This window comes from Rosa chinensis, chromosome 1 (genome assembly GCF_002994745.2).
Source record: "Rosa chinensis cultivar Old Blush chromosome 1, RchiOBHm-V2, whole genome shotgun sequence".
NCBI lineage: Eukaryota > Viridiplantae > Streptophyta > Magnoliopsida > Rosales > Rosaceae > Rosa > Rosa chinensis.
Window position 1 is genome coordinate 26723622 of NC_037088.1, and position 27106 is coordinate 26750727.

At 36.2% G+C, this 27106-nt stretch overlaps 1 protein-coding gene, 2 long non-coding RNA genes, 2 other non-coding genes and 1 pseudogene across 8 annotated transcripts in view; 2 read left to right on the plus strand and 4 right to left on the minus strand.

Moving 5' to 3' along the window:
* LOC112196370 (60S ribosomal protein L9-1) overlaps window positions 1-24165 on the plus strand; it is a 33508-nt gene extending 9343 nt beyond the window's left edge. The window contains exons 2-4 of the mRNA XM_040515329.1: window positions 22702-22794; window positions 23643-23765; window positions 23898-24165. Coding sequence (XP_040371263.1) covers window positions 22702-22794; window positions 23643-23765; window positions 23898-23984 — 303 coding nt within the window. The 3' untranslated portion in view covers window positions 23985-24165. The remainder of the gene's footprint in view (window positions 1-22701; window positions 22795-23642; window positions 23766-23897) is intronic.
* LOC112173623 lies at window positions 15532-16513 on the minus strand. Of its 2 annotated transcripts, XR_002925624.2 has the most exons (3): window positions 16478-16513; window positions 16104-16149; window positions 15532-15630 (listed from the first exon to the last, which is right to left on the minus strand). It is a non-coding gene; the product is annotated as an uncharacterized LOC112173623 (long non-coding RNA). The 2 variants fall into 2 exon arrangements; XR_005807260.1 differs by lacking the exon at window positions 16478-16513 and having other exon boundaries at window positions 16104-16200.
* On the minus strand, window positions 18138-20883 carry LOC112173631. 3 transcript variants are annotated; one of them, XR_002925633.2, is made up of 5 exons: window positions 20831-20883; window positions 20382-20490; window positions 19418-19673; window positions 19187-19295; window positions 18138-18202 (listed from the first exon to the last, which is right to left on the minus strand). It is a non-coding gene; the product is annotated as an uncharacterized LOC112173631 (long non-coding RNA). The 3 variants fall into 3 exon arrangements; XR_002925639.2 differs by lacking the exon at window positions 20831-20883 and adding an exon at window positions 20605-20788; XR_005807263.1 differs by lacking the exon at window positions 20831-20883 and adding an exon at window positions 20605-20788 and having other exon boundaries at window positions 18160-18194.
* Window positions 18782-18858, minus strand: LOC112183179. Its single transcript, XR_002929770.1, has one exon. It is a non-coding gene; the product is annotated as a small nucleolar RNA Z195/SNORD33/SNORD32 family (small nucleolar RNA).
* On the minus strand, window positions 19025-19106 carry LOC112183199. Its single transcript, XR_002929789.1, has one exon. It is a non-coding gene; the product is annotated as a small nucleolar RNA U31b (small nucleolar RNA).
* A 711-nt stretch (window positions 24166-24876) lies between the features above and the next one.
* On the plus strand, window positions 24877-26718 carry LOC112181639 (annotated as a pseudogene).
* The last annotated feature ends 388 nt before the right edge of the window (window positions 26719-27106 follow it).

The following is a 27106-nucleotide window of genomic DNA, read 5'->3' on the forward strand; positions in this document are numbered from 1 at the left end:
AATCTGATTTGTTGTTAATTATGTAAATAGTTGTAACTTGTAAGTTTCATAATTTGTGAGTGTGCCCCTAGAATTAGTAATGATCAGATTACACATTATGACACAAAATCTATCTTCTTAGAAGAGGAGAAAATCAATTTCTAAATTCATCCGGATAAAATTTGATTGTTGTTAATTATGTAGTAGTTGTAAGTCTTGTATTTTAAATGTATCTCAAGATTTTATAAATGAGTGAGACCGCCTATTATGTGATGAAGGCAACAATGAATTAAAGTTTTCCGTAAGTTGCTCATGAGGTGAACTTGTCTCCTACCTTGGTTGAGAGTACTCAGAGTAGTACTCAGTAGGTACTATATAGTTAAGGAGATGTCCTCTTTTTTTCATCTCATTTTCATTTGGATTATCTGAATAAGGTTAAGGCCCATATTACCGTTCACTTGATTTTATATGTACTAGAAAGGTAGCCCGCGCCTTGTCGCGGGTTTGGAAAATATAGGTAAGGGTTATGCGGCAATATTTACAAACAGTGATGTAAGATTCAGAGAAAAAAAAAAAATTCAACCAAGTTGGTGCAGATAAACTGAACCATGACTGGTAGGGCATTGAAACGGATAAACAAAACTCAACTTTGCATGAATTTTCTTGCAAAGTTCTTGAACTTGTTGTGCAGTTTGTTCTTTTGGCAATTGGTGAAGTTAATGGTGAAATGTGTAAAAGCAGCTGGAAGCTTAGGTAAGCTTATGTTTATATGCATAGTTCATATTTACAACTGAATCCGAGAAGTTCTCCAGAATATGGAAAGCGCTGTACTGTTTGCCAGCATGTGTAAAACGTTTTGCGACAACTTTTGTTACTGCATGCTTGGGATTAAAGAGTCATAAGGCTTTAGAGACCCCCAAGGGCAATGTGACGGACCCATTCGAAAATTAAAAGATTCCGAGGAGAACAAAAAATTGGCAGCTTAAATGTTTATTCTTTACACATTCTGATATATGTTCATATGGACAGTTTATATTTGTAACTCAATCTGAGAAACTCGCCAGAATAGGGAAAGCAATGAAGATTTGGTGGGTTTGATCATATTGTTATGATAAATGGTTCTATCCAGCAGTGGCTTGGATGGACCGGTTCTCGACTGTTGCAGATAGTAGCATTGATTAGAATGACAATGTGAGCACCTGTAATGGTTATGTAAAAATGGTCAGTTGTAAACAATGTAAAGGTACAAAGTTGCAGATATTATTATTGGTGAATATACACAAAGAATGTGACATTCATAAGATTATGAATTGTGAGTTGAATTTATGAATGCAGCAGTCCATCATATATTTAATCATGTGAAAGCATATAAGATACAAACTTACATGAATAGGAAGATGGCAGTGAGAGGTTGGTTGGGTGTATTTGGATTGTTGCTGCTCTTTGCTTTGTCAGTGTTGGCTCTCTTGGAATTTGATTCTGATGTGCTGGATTTCTTGGTGCATAGAAAAGGAATCCAAATCAAGAGATAGATACAACCAGCTAATCACAAAAGGCAAGTGCAAAATGAGAAATATCTTTTTGTGGGAGGCTCGTGCTTTTGCTCAAGTGTTTTATACTCATTCCTATGCTTTTCCCTCATTATTTTCAGCAATCTGATCATTTGGAAATGCTGAATTGGAGCATGAGGCAAAGGAGTGCTGGGTAGAGGTTGGGGGGGTTGAAAGTAGAGCTAAATATAATGGAGAAAAAGCATAGGAATGCGTATGCAGACATTGAGCAAAAATATGTGTCTGAAATGCAGTGAAGAACTGATGATGCTGACGATCAAAGTTGTGGCATCCACGTGGGATTGAGCTGACTTTCTAGTTTCAGCTTTGTATTCCTAGCAGCGATGTTAAAAGTATGTAAGAAAGACTGTACTAAAGATCTGAATGATAACTATATAAAGATTTTTCCAGTTTTCTATAGATAAATTGCTACGTTTTGAATAATGAGTTTATTTGAAGCAGCGATCTAGTATACTCCCTTGTAGTAGACAATTCATCAGTCTTCACATGATCTGCATATGTGAATTACAGTTGAGAGATTCATGATTAGAAGTGGACCGAAAGCTTTAGTTTGCACTATATTAAGTTGTTCAAAATTGCATGTATGTAGTAAATATGAATTAAAATCTTTTACTCTTTCAAACTATTTTTAAAATTGTACCTGGTATTGAATGATGTAACACAAAATGTATATGCATGGGCTTATGATGAAGAAGAATCCACAGGAAAAGCATATGAGTTCACAGCAGTCAAGTAGAGGGGAGCATCAACTTTTACAAATTTCGCGGTGTTGCATTAGACAATCAATATTCAGTACATTAGATAATAGTGTTCGAACAAAACCCCATTGTTAATTTCACATTAGATAATAGAGCCATGTGTACATTAGATAATAGGAAGCATGAGTTGCGGCAAGAACAGTTTGAAGGATCTTCCAAGTGATTACTCCTCAAAATAAGACACTCAAATTGTGGATCAGTTCTTTTACTATGGGTGACTGTCAATGAAAGGTTTTTTATAGTAGCATGTACCATTATGAGAAACGCAGATTGTAATAACCATAAAAAATGACAAAAGAAAGATAGGAGATTAGAAGAATAAAGACTTGGTCTTCCCATATTTGAAGCATCATTCGTTCAAAGATGCAAGGGTCAGTCTTAGAATCAAAATCTTTATTTTTATTCTATTTGGACCTGGGACGACAACCTCATTGAATGATAACCATATTTTCATATGATTTCCTTTTCTGACATGTACAGACAACATGTTGGATCTTGTATCTATTTTTCTGTTTCGTAAGTAAATAGATCAAATCTATACAAACTAATCCGAAAGTGCCAAACCCAAAAGATTTTGAAATAGCTAAACATAAAATCTATCAAATCCATCAGTTTTTATAATATATGAAACAACTATACTCTATGTTTCAATGCAATTAAAAACTACAAATTCAGAAATAGAAATTTCTGTGTGGATGAAAATACCTGAAAATATAACCAAAGACAGCACAGCTTAGTGGAAGTTGAAACATGAAGCTAGATAATTGAATTTTTATTTTTTATGATGTAAGACGTACGATAGATGTACAATTAAGCTAAATGCATAAGAATTCAGTCAGTATCTAAGCTATCAGTATCATTATTGCCTTCACTTCAAATTAAATGTCAAACAATTACATTCACTGGAAAGACAATAGGAAAATGGACAACCATATACTGGTAACCCCAAAATCATATAGCTAAAGCTTGTCCCAATCTCCAGTTTCTCTTTCTAAAGCACCAACACAAACAAAACAAAAGAAATAACTATACTCTATAATATTTGAAACAACTATACTCTTTGTTTCAATGCAATTAAAAAGAGAAACATAAATTAATTCCCCACATTAATTGACCAACCAAAACAGAAATAAGATGAGTTAAAAACAGAAACATAAATTAATCACAAATTCAGATATAGAAATTAAAAAAAGAAAGAACTCACAACTCACAAATTAAAAAGCAAATTGGCTCAGAGACAACTAACCTCGTACTGAGATGATGAGGTCAGAATCTCCTTTTCTGAATATCAGCTATCTCTCTCTCTCTCTATGTCTTTGTGCAAAGGAAAGCAAACAATCACAGCCAATCTCTATTTCTCTGTTTAGCCAACACAAACAAAACAAAAGGCGCAAGCAAGAAATATAAAACAAAATGCCTCACCCTTGATTTTAAACTCTAGAGCTTTACATTTTAGCTGCTGTTCCGTTTTAAACCTGCAGAAAAGAGGCCGGTCAGCTACAACCTTTGGTACTTCGTAATACAATTGGGGTATACTGTCTTTTACGTACAGAAATAAATTGAAAGTATTTTGTGAATTAAACAAAAAAGAATGAATCAGTGGTATCATTGCAAATTAAAAGAGGAGATCCAATTAAATGTGTTGCTATCTAAGTATTTGCAGTACCCAATCAAAAAAAAAAATAACAAACAAAAAACAACAACAACAGAGATGGAGGATAGAACTTTTTAACAGTGGGATCCTTGTCTAAATATGAAAAGAGAAAAAAAGAAGAAAAGAAAAAAAAGAGAAGAATGAATGTTCTGATATACATAACACAAAAGAAGGCTTAATTAACAAACTGCAAGCAAAGTTCTTTCATACTCGGCTTAAGAACACAAAGGAAGAAAACCAAAACAATCAAAATGTTCAATGAAGATAAAAAAGTTTGGCACTTCAAAAAGCCTGTCAAGTCACAATTGAACTGGCTATTTTATTTGTTTATGTGATGGTCAATAATTCCATATTCCAGCTGAAGATGTAAATTCCAATATTAAATAACACAGATATCTATTACAGACATGAATGAAACATAAGAATAGTTTCACCAAAAAAAAAAAGAAAAACAAAAATCAAAACAGAGGCAGTATAAAATAAAAATTAATACCTTTCAACTGATACGGTTCTGTCAATAAAGAAACTCTGGTTTGGAACTGGACTGGAACGTAAATGTCGACCTATTTGCAAAGTTTGGAAACAGTTAGTTCGGAACCACGGTCAGCACCAATACAAACCATATTAACATTTATAAAGTAGAAGTAAACATGGAATAAAAAACTGAGACATAAGAATAATCCAAAACATGATTAGCATCAAGACAAACCGTATTAACATTTACAAAATCCATACCATGAATACAAACCATATTAACAATTCCAAAACCAAAAACAAACTGAGGTGAAGTACAAAATAAAAATTCAACTCTACTAACGATAAATAAAAATGGGTTGGTTCCCCTGAATGAAAATTTTCACAAAACATGGGTATTCATTACCAAAAGCTTAAATCTTGTCCTCCTTTTTGCCTTTTTTTTCCCTTTGGAAAAAAAGAAGAAAGAATTTAGAAACTCTATCTATAATACAGATTGGAAATGTAGCAACAAACAAACAATAAGACAATGAATAAAACAAACATTGCAAACAGAAAAACAAATCAAACCAAATCGAAAGTCAAAACATCAAGAAGTAAAGGAATGTGTAGCATGCATCAACCATCAGAGCCCCATAAACAGAAAAATGAACCACTGAAAAAATTTACCTGCAGTCAACAGTGGTGTCCATTCAATGTCTGCAGAATCCGTAATCGTTGCCTCAGTCTTCCTACAGCAGACCTGCATAAATAGAAATAAGAGATGTTATAACAATTATCAATTGTTTATTGGCTCCAATCAAGATTGTTGAAATAAACATGGTGTTTTAAGGCAAGGACTGCTGAAAACGCATTCCTACACTTATTTCTACATTTTGGCAGTTTGGTGTAGAACTCGAATTGTTAAATTAGAAAGCTGACATTTTAATTTCCAAAATTTTTAATGTTAACTATCTTTGTTCCACACCAACATACAGCAACAAACAACTTTCTAGAGTAAAAAGACCATAAGCACTTTCAGGGATTAATAATGATTATCAAAAGCTACTTAAGGTCTGATTGTAGAACACGACGAAATCAAAACCTCAATGCGGAGTACTTGTTTTGATAAGACCACAGCAACAATATCAATAACATATCAACAAATACTAATTCTTTGCATTAATACTGATCTGCATTTGGGGTTCTTGTTTCCAGAGAAGAATACACACATGTAGAATTTAAAGAATAATATTGCAGAAACAGGTGATCAATGTTTTAACTTCTGACTTAAAATCACAGGAAACTAATAACTTTATGGATCAAAGGCAAGTAATCCAAAACAAAGCCAACATCAAAAAACTTAACCCATCCGAAGCTAATCTTAAACTTAATAAGACAAAAAGTGAGAACATCTTATTGAAGCTTGCATAAATTTCCTGAGTAATAAAAAAGAAACAAATGTGATTCAGATTGAAGAACCAAAACTCAACTATATTCATATGGAAAAACAATAGAAAAAGGCTCAATTCATTGTACAATGAAAGGCTCAAAACAGGTGTAAAAAAACGTATAAAATTTATGAATATGAATTTATTGCAGATTAATTTTAAGGTATTAAAAAAAAAACAAAAAAACTGCTCAAGATCAAAATACTAGCAGAATTTGGCAGAGAGCTAATACAAATCTAAAGTAAGGCAATCAAAGTTAATTAAGTATATGCATTTGTAAAATTGAGTTTAAAATTAGATAGAGAGAGTGAACACAGTTGAAACCACCTTAAATGGTTGATTTCAATAAGCAAGAGATGTTTTTTAAAATCCATTTGAAAATCATAACAGTAATTTGAACAGACCAGGCCAACCAGAAGTATCAATTATTTATTACCAAAACTATTGAAAACAGTGATTTCTAATATCTAAAGCACACCAACTACATTTTGTACATAAAGAATTTGAAAATCTATACCCGAATGCAAGAGAACTGAAGAATCCGCCTGCAAACTGTTCCTCAAATCTGCAAAATACAGTGGCAACAATCAGAGAATTTAATAATACCATTGGTATACACACTATAAACTAAGTGGAAAAATTATCTAATATAATTTTACAGTGTATACCTGAATAACAATAAAAAAGCAAGATAACACTGATCGATAGACAAAGGAACAACAGCAGCAAAACGATGCTAAGATTCTTTTGCATAAAATCTGTAGAAGCCAAATAAAACAACAATGAAACATTGAAATTAATTGTTAAACTACAAACACTAATTTCAATACAAAGTTTCTGTATGCGGAAAAAAAAAAAAAAAGTTAGTTATGATATGAGAGGCCAGACGTATGGAAATATTTGATTCATTTATTGTTCAGACTATATGAACATCAGAATTTTAGTTTGATCTTACAATTTATGATCAGTTTCCTTCTATACTCAATACATTGCCTATACTTACTTTCAATCTATGATGGATATTAATTTTGACCACAGGTTGGATGCTAAAGGTACTGCAGAGTGGGCTGTAGACAACTGTACTATTGCCTAAACTTACATATTAACATAACTGCATTTTACTAAATGAACTAAAGTAATCGGACAATATGACTGATAAGGACGAAATTTCAATAAATGCTTATTATAGCGTCAGTTTCAGAATCATCAACTCCCATGCCTGATTTTATAATCAGTTTAAAAAGCTTATCTCACAATTTATAATTAGTTTCCTTCTATACTCAATAACTCATTGACTGATACAAATTGTGATAGACGACAATTGTAATCATTGACAGAGAAAAAGGGAAACTCAAATGGAACTAATTAAGATTCGATCAACAAAATGCGGAGGACACCAAAATGATTTAGCAGTGGGTGCCTATTTTAATATATTGGAGTCGACTAATACTATTTCATAGAGATACTCTAGTTTGAATATTCACAGTTGATCATTTCTGTTTAGGATAAATGCAGAAACTAAGCCTTAATGGGTGTGTAAAGGTATAGCTGCCAAACGAAAGAAAACAATTCATACTATGATTGTCCTATCCAAATTGATATACAAAATCATATCTAACTTTGTTAAATTGCAGACACAAAAACAAACTCGCATTATTAGGGAATTCTGTACTTCAGTGCTTTCTAAATCAATTGCTAAATTCATAATTATGCTCTAGATCCAATTCCTGGGTGACTGCCTTTGTCCTAAACATCTTACCTCTATAAAGGAGCTATCTCCCTCACTCTCCACAGCCTAGCTTAGGAAGTATATAAGAAAGTCAAATTATGGATCACTTCTTCAACTATAGTTAATTGCGAATGAAAACTTTTTTATAGTAGGATGTACGATTAAGAGAAAAAGAGATCATAATAATCATAAAAAATGAAAAAGAAAATCAAACCAAGATAGGATATTAGAAGAAGGCACACTTGGTCTTCCCATACTTGTACCATCATTCGTTCAAAGATGCAGGGGTCCCTCTTAGAATTAAAATCTTTATTTTTAGGGATTTTGTCCATTTACCCCATTTCTAGGGATTTTTTTCCCACTTACCCCATTAAGTTTTTTTAATTATCTCTTACCCAATACACTCTAAGGGAGTCTTCCCTAAAACCTTTTTTTTTGTTTTTAATTTTTTTTTAATACCATTTTACCCTCACCCCCTTGTTACTTAGAGAGAGAGAGAGAGAGAAAATAGAAGAGAGAGAAACCATGGGAGACTTCGCCGGAGCCCGTCACCGGCCGCCGGAATCCGGTCACCGGCCGCCGGATTCCGGCCAACTTTCGCCGGAATCCGGCGACCTACTGCCGCCCACCGGAATTTGCTGAAAATCTCAGCGGAAAGTTTTTTTGCCCCCAATAGACATCTATTGCCCCCTAGTAGATGGGCAATAAACCTCTATTGCCCCCAATAGACGACTATCAGCCATGTATTGCCCCCCAATAGACGACCATCAGCCATGTATTGCCCCCCAATAGATGTCTATTACCCTCCAATAGACGACTATCAGCCATGTATTGCCCCCAATAGACGACTATCAGCCCCCCAATAGATGACTATCAGCCATGTATTGCCCCCCAATGTGTATTGCCCCCCAATAGACGTCTATTACCCCCCAATAGGATTTCTATTGGGGAGATTACATCAATTCAAAACGTCTACTGCCCTCCAATAGACGTCTATTGCCTCCCAATAGATCTTTAAGAGGCCTCTATTGCCCCAATAGAACCTTTTTTTTTTTTTTCCTTTTCTTTCTTTCTTTTCATTTCGGGGCTTCTGAACCAATTTACAGCAAAAAAAAAAAAAAAATTTGATTTGGGCACCCAGAGAAAAGCTCTGGGCACCAAATCGTGGTTCTCCTCCACCACCGGCATACCAGATCCATGTTCTCCTCTGCCACCGGCCCGTGTCGAGGCCGGAGAGCCTGGGTCGAGCACCAGAGGTCGAGCTCGAGCGCCAATTCCCGCCGGAGATGAGTTGCGGTTTTGATTTCGTGATCGACGAAGCCAAGCAACCGGTGACTTCAGTGTTCAGCACGAACTCGCCGCCGGCAATGGATGGCGCGAACTCCGAGCTCGCTGCACGAACCGGAACTCCGACCTAGCTGCACGGAGGTGACGTAAAGGAACTCCGAGCTCGCTGCACTAACTCGCCGTCGGCTGTAAGATCAATGGCGCCGGCTGCACGAACTCGCCGCCGTCTTCTGGGCTGCACAAACTCTTCACCAACTGCACGAGCTCCGGCTTCTGGGTTGCACGACTATTGCCGGATGAGAGAGAGAGAGAGAGAGAGAGAGAGAGAGAGAGAGAGAGAGAGAGAGAGAGAGAGAGAGAGAGAGAGAGAGAGAGAGAGAGAATCAGATCGAAGAGGGGAGAGTCAGATCGAAGAGGGGAGAGAGGAGAGAGAGCTCGATGGCATATGGTGTAATTTATTAATTTGATTGAGGGTAAAATTGTCTTTTTAATTTAAATTGGGTAGTGGGGAATAAAAATCTGTTGCTGGGGTAAGTGGGATAACTTTGGCTCATTTTGGGGCTTTGGGTCAAGGACCCTTATTTTTATTAGTTGCTGAACTGAACTAAACTCAATAAATCCCTTTAAAGACAACAACATTCTTTTACTTCCAGTAAAACCTGATCACCCAAAAACAGTAACACTTTTTTTCACTATTCTTCTACTTATTTTTATTATAAATTTTCTCTTATTGATAACTCTTCCTTTTTCTTCTTCACAGTTATACATAAAACTCACACAACAATATATCAGAGACTTTTCATTTTCCAATAAAAAACTTTAATAATTAGTCGCATATTTTTCATTTCGGATCTTCCTTGTTTGGTGATTTGCTGCCATGGATTGAAATATTTCAGCTCAAGAAAGCAACCACAATATCTTAAAAGCTGCGCTGATAGGTACATCCCAAGATTGAAATAGGGCGAAAGGAATTGACAGACCACGCACTCATCCATACTCTAGGGTATGCAGCCCATAGGCAAGTATAATTCAAAAAACAACTATAGTCACGCATAACATGCAAGAAAACAAAAGACTCAGACCTCAAATTGCACCAAATTCAAAGACAATACTTCCCACGTTTGAAATTTTTACAGAGATTTGTTTATAGCCATAGCTGAATCAAAGCCTAATAATAGTGAATAGTCAATGGAGAAATTTAACCATTCCTCAGATACTAAGGTCTTTTTTCACTTAATCGAAGCATGTAGTAAACACCCAAAGTAGCCATTATAATAGCAATTTGAAAACTAAAAAAATCGTTTACACAAACCACCTTTAAAATCAAAAGCATAGATGGTGACTCATTTTCAATTAGATCGGTTAACAGTGATTGCTATTGATTTTCAAATGCCTAATGTTTAAAACACTAATATCTGAAGCTGCCATAAAATTTAGACTGAGCAAATTATGCCTAAAGCTTTGAAATTAGATTATGGAATCAGATTGGTTAACATCGATTCGCATTGACTGTCATATATCTACTATTTAAAACAGTAATGTCTAAAGCTGCCATAAAATTTAGACTAAGCAACTTATGTCTAAAGCTTTAAAATTAGATTACAATTGGAAAGCTTTCAAGTTATATATCTGGTACTATAATTAGGATTATGAATATATCATTATCACAAAATTGGGAATCATATTAAAATAGCAGAGGAGCTTACCTAAGTTCTGACCAAGTTATGACCAGAAACTTCGATTGAAAGAAATGCGCTTAAGTCTTGGCAAGTATCTGATGATAAAATTCTGTGGGAATTAAACACACAGTTAGATTGGCTTTAAGGAAAAACTAAGGCATAAGAATGCCAATACGAAATAGGATTACAAATCAAACACAGAAGCAAATCAGAGAATCAATTAAGAGCAGTTGACAGAAAAGCAATGGCTTTTAACAGTTGATTGGCTTTATTGAACCACCCGCACAACTCAATAACACGGGAAAAAAAAACAAAGGTAAAAGCAAACCCAAAACCAACTACCCCAACAACCAAGAATCAAAATATTCTCTCTTCTCACATCAAAACTAACATCAAAATCATACACTAACAAATAAAATACATTTACTTTTATCCAAATAAGCCTAACTTTCAGTCAGCAAGAAGAACTGAACGACGATTCCCTTTTCTGGGTAGATAAATGATAACACCTATCTCCTTTCCTCTACTCTTTACCCAAAACCATCATCCCCCTCAAAAACAAAAGAAGAAAAAATCCAACAAAAATCACAGAACGATTCAAACCACATACCTTGTAACCGGTTTTTTCTTTCCTCGCTCTTCTTTTGCTTTTTTCGATTCCAGACCCAATAGATCTTCTCCTTTCCTCTCTTCTATCCCTCTTTGCAGACCCGATAGATCTCCTCCTTTCCTCTTTCTTACAAATGTAACAATCAGAAACAATTATCCTCCAGAAACAATTTCTAAAACTCACCCAAAACTATCATCCCCCTCAAAAACAAAAGAAGAAAAAATCCAACAACAAAAACCACAAAACGATTCAAACCACATACCTTGCTATAGATCTTCTCCTTTCCTCTCTCTTCTTTCACTTTTTTTGACCCAATAGATCTTCTCATTTCCTCTTTCTCTCTGCTCTCTTGTTTGATCTTCCAATACCTTGCAGCCGGTCTTTTCTTTCTTGTCTCTTCTTTCGCTTTTTTTTTATCTTGATGTAAGCCACTGAATCCCAGCCCCAATCGTTATGCCTATCCAAGACTGAGAAATGCAAGGACGAAAACGACCCAATCGTTATGCCTATCCAACACTGACAAAAACAAGGACGAAAACCATTTTTCCACCAACTTGATATTCTCCTCGAACAGTGAGGACAGAAGCACCTTTTCCGACTCTTCTTAGGAAGAGTGTAACAGTAACATTCATGCTTTATATATAGAATAATGTATGTACTATAGCGATAAAGAAAATGTGGCATCGTTGATGATGAGTTTAAATCTTGCACCGTAGAAAACTTTTCTGTTTACAGAAATATCAGAGGCAGCAATATCAGAGTCACTTTTGTAAAGCAATGCTGCTTAATTAAGAGATCAATTTGTGGTTTTGAGTAAAAACCAAATTGGTGGAATATGGTGAACCTCAATGAAACATATTTTGGTTCCTAAATGAAAGTTTTGTTTAGTCTTTCTTGATTATCTCAATTTGAATTGATCTTTTGAAAACTACCATGAACTGCAAATGAAAAAAAAGAAAAAAGGGAAAGAGAAGTTAACTGACCTTGATATTTGCACAGAAGTCTTCCATGTAGCTGTCTGCTATCTACAGAAATGTTAAGAAAAACAAATAAACTTCACATGCAAGGCTGATCAAAAACGAACTTCTATCGATTTGATTCATGGTTAACAAAGGTGGATAGCAACAGTAGCAATTAAACTCATTATACAGCCAATATGCATATTAAAAGGATAAGATGGAAGATGCTAATTTAAGGTGGGTCAGAAACTTTTTAGGACTAAAACTGAAAGATGAGAATTGAAATTTACAGAAACTGATCTTGTAAATAAACCATTAGTAAATGTCTTACTGTAGCATTACTTTAGACTAAAATGATTCTAATAACAGATAAAAATTAAAACAATTGAATACGCAAGACACATTGTAAAAGTTATTAAGTTTCACTAAAATTGTACATGCATGGATAAGTATTACAATTCTAGCTGAGTCTTAAGATAAGTATATTAAGTTATTAAGTTCACCAAGAGCCTCTTGTCTAATGAGTCTGTATTTGTAAATCTATTTGTAAATCTGTCAAAATTGAGGCTTAGTTAGAATGAGTAAGGAAGGTATGATGAGCTGAGGCATAAGCAACGTTAAATATTTGAAATACACAGAATCTACTTATACCGGGTAAACCTTGTGGGAATAATGACTATCAACTTCAGTAGGTTGTCATACTTGTGCTCTCTATTGATCATCTTTTGCTGGATTTAGTGTGTGCTAAATTATGTTTTGGTTTGGTCTAGAGGCCTGGTTTGTGTATATAGATGCTTGTATTAATATTGTAATGCCATGTTTTCAGTAGAATTTCAAAATTCTAGAGAACCTGTAGCTTTCATATTAGTGCTTAATGTGTTTGGTTGATCGAATGAAGGTTTAATACAAATCACATTCAAAGGACTACCAAAAAAAAACAGAATACCTGCAGCAAGAACAGTGAGGGCTGCTGAAATTGAACATGTATTTTCAGAACCAGCTCTTCCAAACTTTGAAGCAGAGGCAGTAATTGCCTGCTTGTCTGTTCCTAATTAAGCAAGGCATTGATAAAAGTGAGTTTGCTTCATATATGTCCCTGACTTTCCCTAAGAGAAACATAGAACTGGAAACATATTGTTAAGGGTACATAAGAATATTTTGACAGTTACTTGCAAAGTTATATCTTTACTATGAATTTTAACTTCATTGTTATATCAAATAGCATTAGGTTCTCAGCATTTAAACACAAAGCAAACGACATTCAAATGCTAGACACAAATTAAAATCTCAAATTCAGAAAGAATCTAGAAAAATGGGTAGATTGAACTTTACCTGAATTAGACAACCGAGAACCCAATTTGCGCAGAACCAATCCAGATTAGCGAGAAATAGACGCCCAATTGACCGAAAACAAATGGGGCTCTGTCAAAATGAAAGAAGCAGAAGGGAATAGTTAGCTTTTCAAAGGATTTGAGTTGGCCTTAAACCATAAAGGTCTCTGCTTTAATGGTACAAATTAGGTGGGTGTGCTGCTTCGGAGAAAGCAGGCAACGCAAGATTGTGTTACTTTTAGTGAGGCGGAGTACCCCATATACAAATGTTCTGATTATGACATATCCGGCTAATGATGCACATGAAAACTCAGAACTTATTATAGTTGATGAAAAAAGAAAAAAAAAAACTGAATAGTGATGCTCTCAAACTTTTTATCTTTCTTTGGTGATGGTAATAGTGATTTCAAATCCAAATTTAAGGAACTGCAGCATTCTATCTTTCATTCCCTGATTATACTTGTATAAAAATTAATGAAAGATTTCAACTCATGAAAGATAAAAAGCATACATTGAACCCGCTGCAGTCTATTACCCATATTTGAAACTATTGAAGAAACAAAGTCTGTAAACATAAAAATTTATTTCATTTCAAAAGTAACAATAGCAGATAATCGAATTCAGAAAACAATAGGAGTAAAAGACTTCCATCAACGATCAAACGTGTTTTACTTGTTGTCAACAGTACTCTGTTTTCTCAGATTACCACCGAGATCCAAGCTTTGGAGCTGTTCCAAAACAAAAAGAAAAATTATCATAGAGAACAGACTCGATAGACAAACAATTGAATTTGATTTGTTTTGATGTTTCACTGATTTGAATTACAAAAGTTGAAAAATTGATTAATTTGTGCATAGACATCAAACTGAATAAGCTAATAAACAACATCATAATAGTTCACGGAAATTGAAATCTAATGATATGGTATAGTAATCAAATTGAATAATCTCATAGTCTAGTCAAGAAAATCAATATGTATGAAAGTGAAATCTCACCAAGCCTTTGGTGATGCTGATTTTGACGGGTGAGCATCACAAAGAACTCTAAGCACCCTAGAAACTCTTCATTGGCATAGATCTGATATCACTGTAAGTGTAATAGCATAGACAATTTCTTATAGTTCCAATTCCCATCCTAAACATTGGTCTACAGCAAGAAGAGTGAGGGCTGTTGAAATTGAAAATGCCTTTTCAGAACTAACTCTTGTCTCTTCCTAAAGTACTTGTAAGTAAGAAAAGAGTTCAGTTTGGTTATGAATATGAATTGGCACCCAATCCCAACCCCGATCATTATGCCTATCCAACACGCAAGGACAGAAAACTACAATCCATCAAGAAAACCTTAGAGAGGAAAACCACAAATCAGATTCTCAAAAATACCTTCCAACCGGTCTATTAAACTCGGCAACATCTTCCCCTCTCTTCGATTCTTCTTTTCCTTCTTTTCTCTTCTTTTGCTTTTTTTTTATCTTGATCTGAACATCCCTATCCAAAACTGAGAAAACCAAGGACAAAAACGACTTCTCCAGCAGCTTGATATTCTCCTCAACAGTGAGGACAGAAGCGGCTTTTCCGACACTTCTTAGGAACAGTGCAACAGTGTTATTCTCCCTTTATATATGGAATAACTAGCAGTATAACCCACACCATGCTGCGGGTTTGTTTGCTTGGCGCAGCACTTCTAATCCAACGTTAACTCTTTTTTTTTTTTTTTGAATAAATCGAACGTTAACTTTTCTTGACCAATATTTGTTGTCAAAAGTAATGCTTCACTTTTGAAGATTTCATTCAATTTAAAGAGCTCCAGATTAGAAATTCCTTGTAATTACTATCGCAAATCAATGTGCAGCACACATTGTCTCCTTTGCAGCAGATAAGAGAGGTTCTCATTCAAAATGTACAAACAAAAAAACAGAGATAGGACGAACACAGAATCATATAAATCAACACTCCAAAAGCAGGTCATCCTAAATCGGCATTCAAATGATATGCAAGCTTAAAGCGGGACTGCACACAACTGTGCAACCACAAATAAACATAATTGGAACATTAGAAGATACATTTTTTTTTTCCATATTCTAAAACACTCGCCCTAACCAACAATATAACGGACATAGTTTTGTTCAAATAATCTTTTGCTTGATTCATCAAGTCTGGTGCAACGTTAAAACTGAAAAGAAAAGAACAAACAGATTTAGAAAGAGTAGCAAATGAAATTTATATTGAACTTATGTCAAAAGACTGTTATACACAATACAAAGGGTCAGAGGATCTTCATCTTTTTTTTTAAATGTAGTAAGGAGCTTCAATTGGCATGACAAAAACGTCTGAAAAGTCCCAAGTAAAGCAACCCAAACCATTCTTCAAGCTCTATGTTTCTCTAGTATAGTAACTACAGAATTCATTCAAACTTGCGACCCTAAAAATTTGGGCAAATCAGAATAGCATAAAGTGGAATAAGAAATAGCTAATCAATAAAGCTTTTTGTTATCTAATTCCTCATAGAATACTGACTCATGCACTTTCACTAAGGTAAATAGTGAACCAAACTATATTAGAGATTCAAAATAATGTGGTTTTGAAATGAAAGCTTTAACCAAATGATCTTTTCCATCTTTCAATAGGTCAATAGATTTTGTTTACCTTGTTACAGGATCAGGGTAATGGCAGACCTGCTTGCATACAGAATCTGCATAAACAAACAGGAACAACACCATTAGGCTCAAAACAGAACTCCACCTAATAACAAATAGAATAACTATATTGCCCGTTAGAACTGCAGTACATTTCTTTTCCTGATATCCCATAACTTAACCTGGAGAAAACACAAAAACCAAAGAAACAACACAATCACTTAGAAACTAAATCAACTGCGATATGAGGCAGAATTACTTATCTACATCTTTCCTCCTACCAGATTTCATTACATTTTCCCTCATTCATGTGCTACTAACAAAGTTCTTAATCCTGATTAGTCAATTTCAACTTTTCTAACTTCTCTCAAAGTGGACAGTTACAGTTTGATCACCAGAAGCTGTCACAATTTTAGTATTGTCCTGTAAAAACATTACATTACATAAGCACCATATTACATCTGCTACATTTTCACAATGATAAGGAAAAAACTCAGGAAGAAAAAAAATAGTAAAGGAAACAAACCTCACTTGTCAGCTTGGAATAGTAAACAACCCCAAAACCACCTTGTCCAATCTTATCGAAATCAGCTTACAAAAAATCAAAATTCAAAAGGAATTAGGAAAGATGAATTATTAACCTGAAGAAAATCAGAGGAGAAGACGAAAAATAAGAGAAGAGAAACCATACCCCAAGACAGATACGTTTGATGGATAATTAACCTGATGAATATCGTCCGGATTAAGGCCACTATGGGGAGATTTCCGTGCTACATTCCAGGTTGCCACAAAAGCTCTGAAAGACAAACCCGAAAGGGGTGTATTTACAAAGTTGCAGCATATATTGTAGTAAGGAAAGCAAAATGAAATAGAGACGGGAAAAAAAAAATGCAAATTATGATTACCGAAAAGACTGAACATTCGACCTGGGCATTTGAGCCCCTCTGCCACTAATAGATTGACTGTCAAGCACTGTATCAGATTGTGCTTCTGAAAGAAGATAAAAGCAAGGTAGTTTTCATGCTATAAAATAGGTATAAGCTTTCAGCTCTACTTTCACCTCACCTATCGCATATATTTTAGTTAAATTGTCATGTAAGGGAACATAAATAGTTCCTGATCAGAGACATCTACACGAACTATTTTTAAACTTTTATTTATGCATGTGTATTCATTCTGAGTCTTGGCTTATGCCTTTACAGAAATATTGTCAAGTCTATACTACTGCAATAAGAAAGAGTGATTTTTTGGTTCTATAAATTGAATTATACCTTTCTATTCTCTGCCTCTTCTTCTGAATTCAGTGAGAATAAACAGCTATGTAAAAATATTCAAGCATTTCCCTAGATTTCAGTTGTTTTGAAGAAAGGGAATCAATTGCTCTGCAACATGAAAATGCAGAATGATTAAGCATAGGAACCAATGATATGAAAACATCTAACAATAAAAATCCAATCACATTATATTGAGGGGATACATTACTTGTGATAACTGTTGGATACTCAAATGCAAATTGATCTAAACACACCAAGTTTTACTTTTGATCAGACAAAGAACTCAAATGGGCACTTCTATATCCAGGGTTAAAGTAACAGAAAGCTGTTGAGAACTCTGTGTCGAAGGACTTGTATAGATTCTATGTATGCCCTGTAAACAAAATGCCCAGCTACAAATAAAGCCTGGACATTAGATACCATGGGCAATTAAACCTTCCATCCAATCAACAAATTGACACAAACAGAGCAAACACAAATGTCTAAAACGGGTTCCATTAATTGCAACACATCCAGTAGATAAACACAAATGATATCTCTTAGTTTAGGAGTTAAATGAATAAAGCACAAAGTCCAAATGTAGGCAACAGCAAGAGAAACAAATAAAGAAAGGAAAGTATTTATAAGATTGAGAGACATAGCATAAGAAGTTGTGGATCCAAAACTGGTGAAAATAGAGCATGGTTGAGTTCGGAGGAGGATTTTACATCCAATGTTGAACTGAAGGAAAGTAGAAACAGAGCAACTGATGTTGTTGACGGAGGTCATACCTTCTGTGAAAGAAACCAGATCTCCAAGCCTTTTGGGAGCAATTCAACCTTAGAAAACTGCAAAACTGTAAGATTTGAATCAAAATTACTGATTCCCATACCAAAATTTCATTTCCAAGTAATACTATTTTGGGTACATAAATGAGGTCGTGTATAGAGAATTTCGATTTGATCAGTGTAATAACAATCTGGAAATTTTAAAATGGATTTTATTTTTGTACACATCACCTAAACGTACTGCTTTCTTCTCTAAATGAAAAGTGAATAATTCAAATAATTGATAATAGAGTTATATATATAGCATACAAATTAGTGAAAACTAATATCAGTTCAAACTCAATGAGAACATAAAATTCAATAAAGATCGAAGCAGACAAAATTGAGACAAAAAGAATTTCAGTCAGAAAATTTCAGCACTATGGATATGTGAGAAACGCTTTGACTATAAAGCAGCAAGTACAATTAAAAACCACAGGCATTAGGTTAAAGTTTGCATCACAGATTGCAGGAAGACTTTTAAAAATTAAGCAAAAAAGAGACAAAATTGAAATTTGATCAACTATTTGCCCAACTGTGCCGCTGCATCTCAAGATGCAAGCAAGCACGGGTATTAAGAGTTATCCAGAAGTAAAAAGGGAATGCAACGTAGATCAGATGGTAGTGCATGTAAATATTCATCATTCAACAGCAGAAATGATGGGTACAAATCATCACTTCTTGTTGCATACCCCCAAAAAAATTTGACATTTTCAACAAAAGAAATGACACTGGAAAGTAGAGCACATATTGAGTACCCCAGACAAACAAAACAAAATTACAATTATAAAATCAGATCAGAAAGACAATCACTGATTTACCCTATCAAAACTTTCTATCAATTTCTACATGAATGAGATCAGATAGTCATTCACCACCTTGCATTTCTTGGATGCAAATAAGACGGGGGCTACAATCACTATCATCATTTTCACTCAAAAACCAAATTCAACTTTACAAATTGCAAGCTAAACAAATACAACAGGGTGATAATGGTGGAAAAAAGTTAATACCCTGACGCAGATCTTGCAGTCGCTTTGGGGCCTCTTGAACTGCTTGACCCTCTTCTTCACGATCACCTTCTTCAACAATGGAACCGCCATTTTCACTCAGCTCCTCCTCCTGCAAAATCGAAACAGAAGATTGAAACTGAGTTAGATAAACCAAATGGAATAGTCGAATGAGATTGATGAAATAGATCTGAAACCCTAGTGAGCGAGAGAGTGAAAGAGAGGGTCAATTACCAAAAACTTGAATTGGGCTGCATCATAATCAAATTAACTGAAGTTCGATAGAGGCTTCCAGATGCAAAACCTCTATCTAACCTCAGCCTTCTGTCGGTGTCCAGTATTTCCTTGTAAAATTCCATTGCCACATCAGCTTTTCCAGCAGCACAGATTGCACGTATCATCATTCTGAATACCAGAGTCTAGTTCAAAACCGCATTTCTTTATCTCTCTCTCCCCCTCTGTCTCTGCTCTTTGGTCTCTTTCCTTTCATCTGAAAAGTCCAATTTGCGAGGGTTCTTGTTGGGTTACGCATCAATAATTTAATACTAACAAATCAAATAAACCCCAAGTTTGGTTCTTTTTTGGCTCTAGAAGCAAGGAAGCTCGTGGCCTAATGAATGAGGCTTCTAGTCATGGCCTAAGGAAGCTCCAGATCTGACTCATATATTTTGCAGAATACCAAGTTGAAGTTCAAATCTGGGGTATAGTGAGAGCTGGTTGGTGAGTTGAACATGAGGCTCTTCAACCCTTACCAGAATATATAAAAAAACAAATTGTGAGTAGTGAAAACAGCAAGAACAGTAATCAATTTGTATACTTATTAGTCATGGATTTTTGGTGCATTTTCCATTTGGCTGCCATGAAATACAGAAAATAACTTCTGAATTGGAACTAACTATTGCAAATACATCTATTAAGAAGCCAGCTCTTTAGTCCCTAGCAACTTTAGTTTCACTGACCAAGAACATGACAGTGTTTTCATAGTAGTGTTTTCATATGGTTGAAAGTAAAGTCAATATATATGCACAAACAACACAAACAACATAATCAATATATGTGCCAACTGTGAAAGCACAAAATCATTGAAAACCTGATTCTTTATCATCAAGTATAGAATTTTGAAGCATCCAATCCTTGACTGATCAAATACAGGATCCACAAACAATTTCAAATCAAATTCACACAAAATCACAAATACCTTCCCCTTGTTTTGTTTTCAGTAACAACTTTCTGCCTCTCTCTTCTCCTCCTTTTCCTTATTCCCCGTTCTCTTCTCCCTCTCTCTTTGTTTCATCTCCTTTCTTTCTCTGTATCAGACAAACAACAAAATCCGAAAATTATGAATCGGAGCATATAATAACAAATCAAACTACCAAATTAATAAAAATAATAGAATCAAAACAGAGACTTAAATTACTTACTACAACTTTGTCACCTTGTTCTTTTTTTTCTTGTTATTTTTTTCTTCAAATAATCATCAATGCAAGTTCATGGAAAATATTAGAAAGTATTCATTTAGACATACCAGAAACAAAGAAAAGAAAAACTTGTCTTTGAAAATGATTGAATGTTAGAAAGGAAATTCATTCTCACTCAGAAAGAAGATCAGAAATTCAACTAAAACATAGATTTAATTACTTGACTGACCTAGAGAGCAACCTCTGTCAGTAAAGACCCAGAAATAAACTCAGACTCAAAGCCGTTCTCTTGTGCTTCGCCGAATCAGTAAGTTCCTGTAAATTTCATTAAAATCAAAGGATAGCTAAAGAAAGAAAAAGAAATAAGAAAAGAAGTATGTTCACAGACGAAGCCTTTTCTATTTGATTTTAGTCAAATCTTCCTCTCTCAGACTATCAGTGGAATTTCAATTTGGGAGCTGTTCAACAAACAAAAATACAAATACAAATCAGTGAAAATAAATCATCATAGGTATTTAACAAAAAGATTAATCTTTATCATGTTGTACTGACTGTATGCAATTAGAATCTTACCAACCTGTGATAGGTATTGATTAAACAAATGCAGGATCGATTACTCCTCTTCTCCTTTCACATTCTCTCTCTCTCTCTCTCTCTCTCTCTGCACCAAAACAAACAGTCACAGTTCTTATCCACAAATCAAAGGCATGGCCGTAACGCAAGGCAAAATCCACAAAAACGACGACCCAGTATTAATCCAAACTAAACTTCTTCTCTTCTTCTTTTGGCAAACAGAAAGACTGATATTGATGGAGGGTTCTGGAAACGAAAAAGAAGTGAAGATCTTGCTTATATAGTCAAGGATTCAGGTGGCAAGTCTGGAACCATCGCAAACCTTCATTTTGTCTTGATTCCGACTGTTTGGCATCATATCTTCTCCTACCCCAGAGATTGTCTTTTCTGTTGATTGTCCGAGAACACCAAGGGTAAAAATGACTTTTCAACCAGCTTGATATTCTCCACAAACAGTAAGGGCAAAATCGCCTTTTCGACCCCTTGATGAACAGTAGTAACAGTTAACTCACCTTTCAATATATGTATAATTAGGTATCTTAACATTGACAAACTATGCATGGGGATGCAAACGTGATTCATACGTGGAATTGGACGCATTAAGCTTAGCGACTCCCAACTAGGCCACCACTGAGCTCACCAAACAATCCCCATTACTTGCTTTTGGTTAATTAAATTGCAGCACAAATTATATACAGTGAAATAGATTTTTGCGCACACCTTGTTGGACATGAACCATGACTTGTTGGGAAACTGCCTTCGTTAATTTTGTTCGTGAAAATCATCATCATTATTACAAGGAAAGAACGGCACTGTTCAGCATAAAGATTATACAAGAACTTCCGTACGAAATGCAGGTCATGAAAATGTGTCAATTCATTGGAACAATAATATTTACCTAGTTAGTTAAGAAAACTATGCTTAATCACCATTAGATATAAATCTACTGGTAGAAAAACAAAACAGCTCACCTTTGGAAACAGTTTAGCTGCAGAAAGAGATTTTCACGACTCTGCTAAGCATCTTAAGCGTTTGAATATGTGATCACATCGTCGAATTAAGAAATTTACAGAGCTCTAACCAACCAATCACTTTGGACAGAGCCCCATGTTATGCACATTTCGATATCAGGTAGGCGAAGGTAGTGATACGCTTAAGCCTAACTTTTGTTGGCGTCAGCCATAACTAACGCACGTAGTTTATGCCCATCAAATGGCAAAAGCACATGTCTGGTGTACACTGGGAAGAAAAGATTCTTAAGGTCGACCCTTCAACCAGAAAGTTCGTACGGATTCGAAATAACATGAATGTTGACAGCAAACTGTCAGTTCTCCAAGGGGTTAGGCAGAGATGTAATAAACAAAAAGCAGCTCTAGCTTGATTCACAAGAAAGAAGGTTTCGATTGGATGCTGTGAATCTGTAAATAGTTGCTAAACAAAAAGAATTTTGGCACTTGTTAGTTAATCACTGAGTTGCTAAACAAAAAGAATCTCATCACCGGAGTCACCAAGGGGTACCGGTACAAGATGAGGTTCGTGTACGCTCATTTTCCCATCAACGCTTCGATCACTAATGGAGCCAAGTCGATTGAGATCAGGAACTTTCTCGGTGAGAAGAAGGTATATATATATACTCTCTAATCCCTAAGGTTTTACTTGTTTACTGTCATTGTGTTGTTGGATTTGTGGAATTGGTTGCTGGTTTGATCTGGAATTGTGTTTTCGATTCGAGTTTGGTGAATGGTTTGTGGTGTTTTGGGGAGTGTTTGACTGTTGTGATGTGCTGAATGTGCTTGTAGTGATTGTTTACGGGCTGTGATAATGGCAATGTGGTAGATGTCAATGTGTTTTTGTGATTAGGGGTTCGATATTGGAGTTTGTTTGACTGAAAAAATGGAAGATATCGAAGTTATTAATGACAATTTTTATCTAGCATTTTCAAACTATTTTCTGAAATGAAAGTTTATCGCCTGATTAGTATAGGGAAAGCAGAAGCTTCTGCATTTCTTTTTTGAAGTAATTTCTGTTTTAGGCTTCTGCATTTTGTTTTGAACTAGTGTTCTGTTTTAGAAGGATGGTGGTATGTTCTGTGCTGGACCAGTAGATGGTTAACCTTCTTTTCAAGGTTAGAAAGGGTGATTTGACATCCTGTTATTGGAATTTGGAAGTTAAGTTGATTAAATCAAATGTGGGGTAAGAGATTCAAGTCGTTGCTTGAGGGTTTATGTAAGTTCGCATTTCTGAATGATGAGCCTTTATGTCACTCTTTGAACTGTCCAAGACGCTTCTCTGCTTAATGATAAATGCTATGTTTGTGTCATTATTGTATTTTTAGATGACAAACAATTGTGTTCTATAATTGGTTAAACTTGGATTCCACTGAGCTATGAACTATCTTTGATACTGTTGGCAGTGTTAGGCTTTCTATTGTGTGCTGTTCTTGATGAATTATGGTGTTGCTCTGTCAGGTGAGAAAGGTGGATATGCTTGATGGTGTTTCTATCCTCCGATCTGAGAAGGTGAAGGATGAGCTGATATTGGATGGCAATGATATTGAACTTGTTTCTCGGTCTTGTGCTCTGATCAACCAGGTATATATTTCTCTTTTTGTTCTATATCTCGTTTCTGTTTTCTGTACAAGTTCTGTAATGTGTTTATTCTTTCTTGCGTGTATATGCTGCTTGCCTTTGCTGAGTCTTGTGTTCTCATGTTTGTTTTGACAGAAATGCCATGTCAAGAACAAGGATATCAGGAAGTTTCTTGATGGTATCTATGTTAGCGAGAGGGCAACCATCAATACCGAGGAATGAAGGCTGTATTTTTCTTATGTGATTTTGTTGAAGTAGTTTACTTTAATCTTATGGATTCCGGTAGTTTTCCTAATGTTGCAAATTTCATGGACAACCTCAAAATCTTGTTTCACCTCGGATCGATAATGTTTTGTTTTGCGAATTATATTTCGTTAAATTTTTGGTGATTTTTATATTTAAATGTTTGGTATGGTTATTAATGCTTACTTATTGGGACAAATATGCTGTGCGGTGCTCAGTTTACTAGCCTTGCTATTTCTATGACCTGCCAAATATTTTGATAGAATAGAAATGGTCAAATGGGTTTGATACACCACCTGTGTACAAAGAAAGCCAATTGCTCTGGAATGTATCTCAAAGTATAAGTTCTCTGAAGAATTTGGCATCTTGCAGTTCCCTTAAACAATTTTATAGTCATCCATCATTGGCTCCTGATATAAATTGGTTTTGTACTCTTGCGTCTAGACTCTGGTTTGGGTTTGCTCATATAAAGTCGGCACAACTCTAATGCTCCTTTAGCGAATGTGGTTCAATGAGATGATTGATTTGTCTTTGTCCCATCAATTCCAAATGATTGACTAGGAGTGATTTCTGGCTCGAAAGTTTAGAGACGTCAAATTTGATTCTGCTAATAAGTGTATTTTATGCGATTTGCTAATAAGGTGCCTGGTGCTGGTGGTCTATAACAAACGCCATAAAGATCCAAAATAACATTTGTGGTGCCAAATTCTATGCACATCACATGCTTGGACCCATGTCATCTTAATCATTCATAAGATGACTATTCTATAAGAGTGAGATGATATGCATTTGCGTAGATAAGAAGTGATTCTTCAGGTTGTAACTTTGTTCCAATCAATTATCTTAACTTGTGTGCTTTTGTATATACTTGCTTATGGACACTATCTGTCTATCTTCATTCATCACCCAACCCTTCTTTCTTGTATAGCTTCACAACCTCTACTGCAATCAAATCCAAACTCTTTCAATAATGAGTTGCTTCAACTGGTTGCTCTATTTAGCTGCTGCTTTGGCCGTGATACGCAACGAGCTTCTAGTTGATTCAGCTAGTGACAAGAAGCACCACAGCGGACCAGTTGTTAATGTGACCAAGCACCTCATGTTCCCAGATTTCAACCTCTCCTACAACCCCCGAATCTTGAATGATGTAAAGCTCTTAGGCAGTGCCAAGCTTGCTTCAAAAACCAGTGCTATACAAATCCCCGACGAGTCTCATGTCACTGATCTCAGACACCAAGCCGGCCGAGCCATCTACTCTTCTTCAATCCGACTCCTGGACCCTCACACTGAAACCCCTGCCTCTTTTGAAACAACCTTCTCTTTTCAATTCCACAATGCCTCTTCATCTTCTCCTGAACGAATCCAAACTACTCAAAGCGGTGGTTATGGTAATGGCGGCAGTGGACTAGCCTTCGTCATCGTCCCGGATGAGTTCACAGTTGGCAGACCTGGTGCTTGGCTTGCCATGCTCAACGATGCTTGTGAAGATGACTACAAGGTTATAACAATCGAATTCGACACACGTTTGAATCCAGAGTTTGGAGACCCTAATGATAACCATGTAGGTATCAACTTGGGGACTATTATCTCCACTGAAACAATCAACGCTTCTGATGTTGGCGTCTTCCTCAACGACGGTTCAATCCACCGAGCTTGGATAAGCTACAACGGCTCACGCCGTTGGATGGAAATTCGTTTGGGATCAGACGACGGAAGTTACCCTGCAAAGCCAGTCTTCTCCGGATCTCTTGACCTCTCACCGTTTCTGAATGAGTACATGTTCGTTGGATTTTCGGCTTCCACAGGCAATCACACCCAAATCCACAGCGTGCTTTCTTGGAACTTCACTTCTGTTAGTCAAGCTTTTCTTCGTGTGCCGTCAATAGAGACATGTGAGAGCAAGATTGTTGTTACTGAAAACTCTCGTGCTGAGCCTCCCGGCACGTTCTTGATCTTTATAGCTGTGCTGGCACTTGCCATAGCTGTTATGCTTAGCCTTTACTATAACAGCAAGCGTAGAAGTGCAAATTCGGATAGTGCTAGTATAGTGTTGCCGGAGAAGAAGCAGAGACCGAGACCTCCAAACAAGCCTAGAAGCTTCACAATCTCGGAGATTTCATTGGCGACTAGGTCTTTCGGAGCGCTAGAGATACTTGGAGGTGGATCAAAAGGGGTGTGCTACCGAGGGAAGCTTCCGAACGGATGTCAAGTGGCAGTGAAGAGGTTTTCGCCTCTCAGTTTCTGAACTCACAAGGGTTGGATAGGAGGAGATTGATGAAGGAAATCAAGGGTATTAGCAGGGTTAGACACCCGAACTTAGTTTCCATTAGAGGATGGTGTCAGGACAAGAAAGAGATTATGGTTGTGTATGAGTTTTTCTCCAATGGAAGCCTTGATAAGTGGCTGTTTGGTGTTGGTGTTCTTCCGTGGACTCGGAGGTTGATGCAGAACAGATGGCAGTCCAATTTGAAGAACAATTGGATCGTGCCAAAGGTGGAAAACGAAAAGTGACTAGTAGAGGTGAAATGGGCTTTCGGAGTCCGATTGGGACGAACCTTACCTTTCCGGAAAGGGAATCGCGCCAGAAGAAGGATATGGATGAGGCCGGCTCTGGGGCTGCAGGAATCGGTGCTGCAGGGATCGGTGATGTAGGCGCTGGGATGAGTTTTTCCAATCTGTGGAGTTCCGACAGGATCCTTCCGATGCTTAACGTCTGCTGCTTGCAAGGATCGCGGTGGCTGGAGGTTGCAGCACTTGGTCTGGAGGGTTGGGATAGAGGGGGAAGGCCGCCGGATCGAGCTGGAGGCCGGTGATGTGGGCTGGTTGTCCCTGATCTGGACGGATTTTTCATTCTTGCTCTGACCTGTAGTTGCACGAGCAGAAATGCTGCCCCAACAACTTTTGACCTTAGAGCAAGTTCAGCGGTATCGGTTTGCCCGGGCAAAAGGTGGGAATGATGATGTGTTTGACCGGTTAATTGATTTTTATGCTTCCACCGTCCCATGCATGACCAGCCAAGCTTTGCCTTTTCTTGACCCAGGCCAAAAAAATGGGCAAGCCTCTGACTATTTTCTTGCCCAAGGTCATGGACCTGCCAGCTC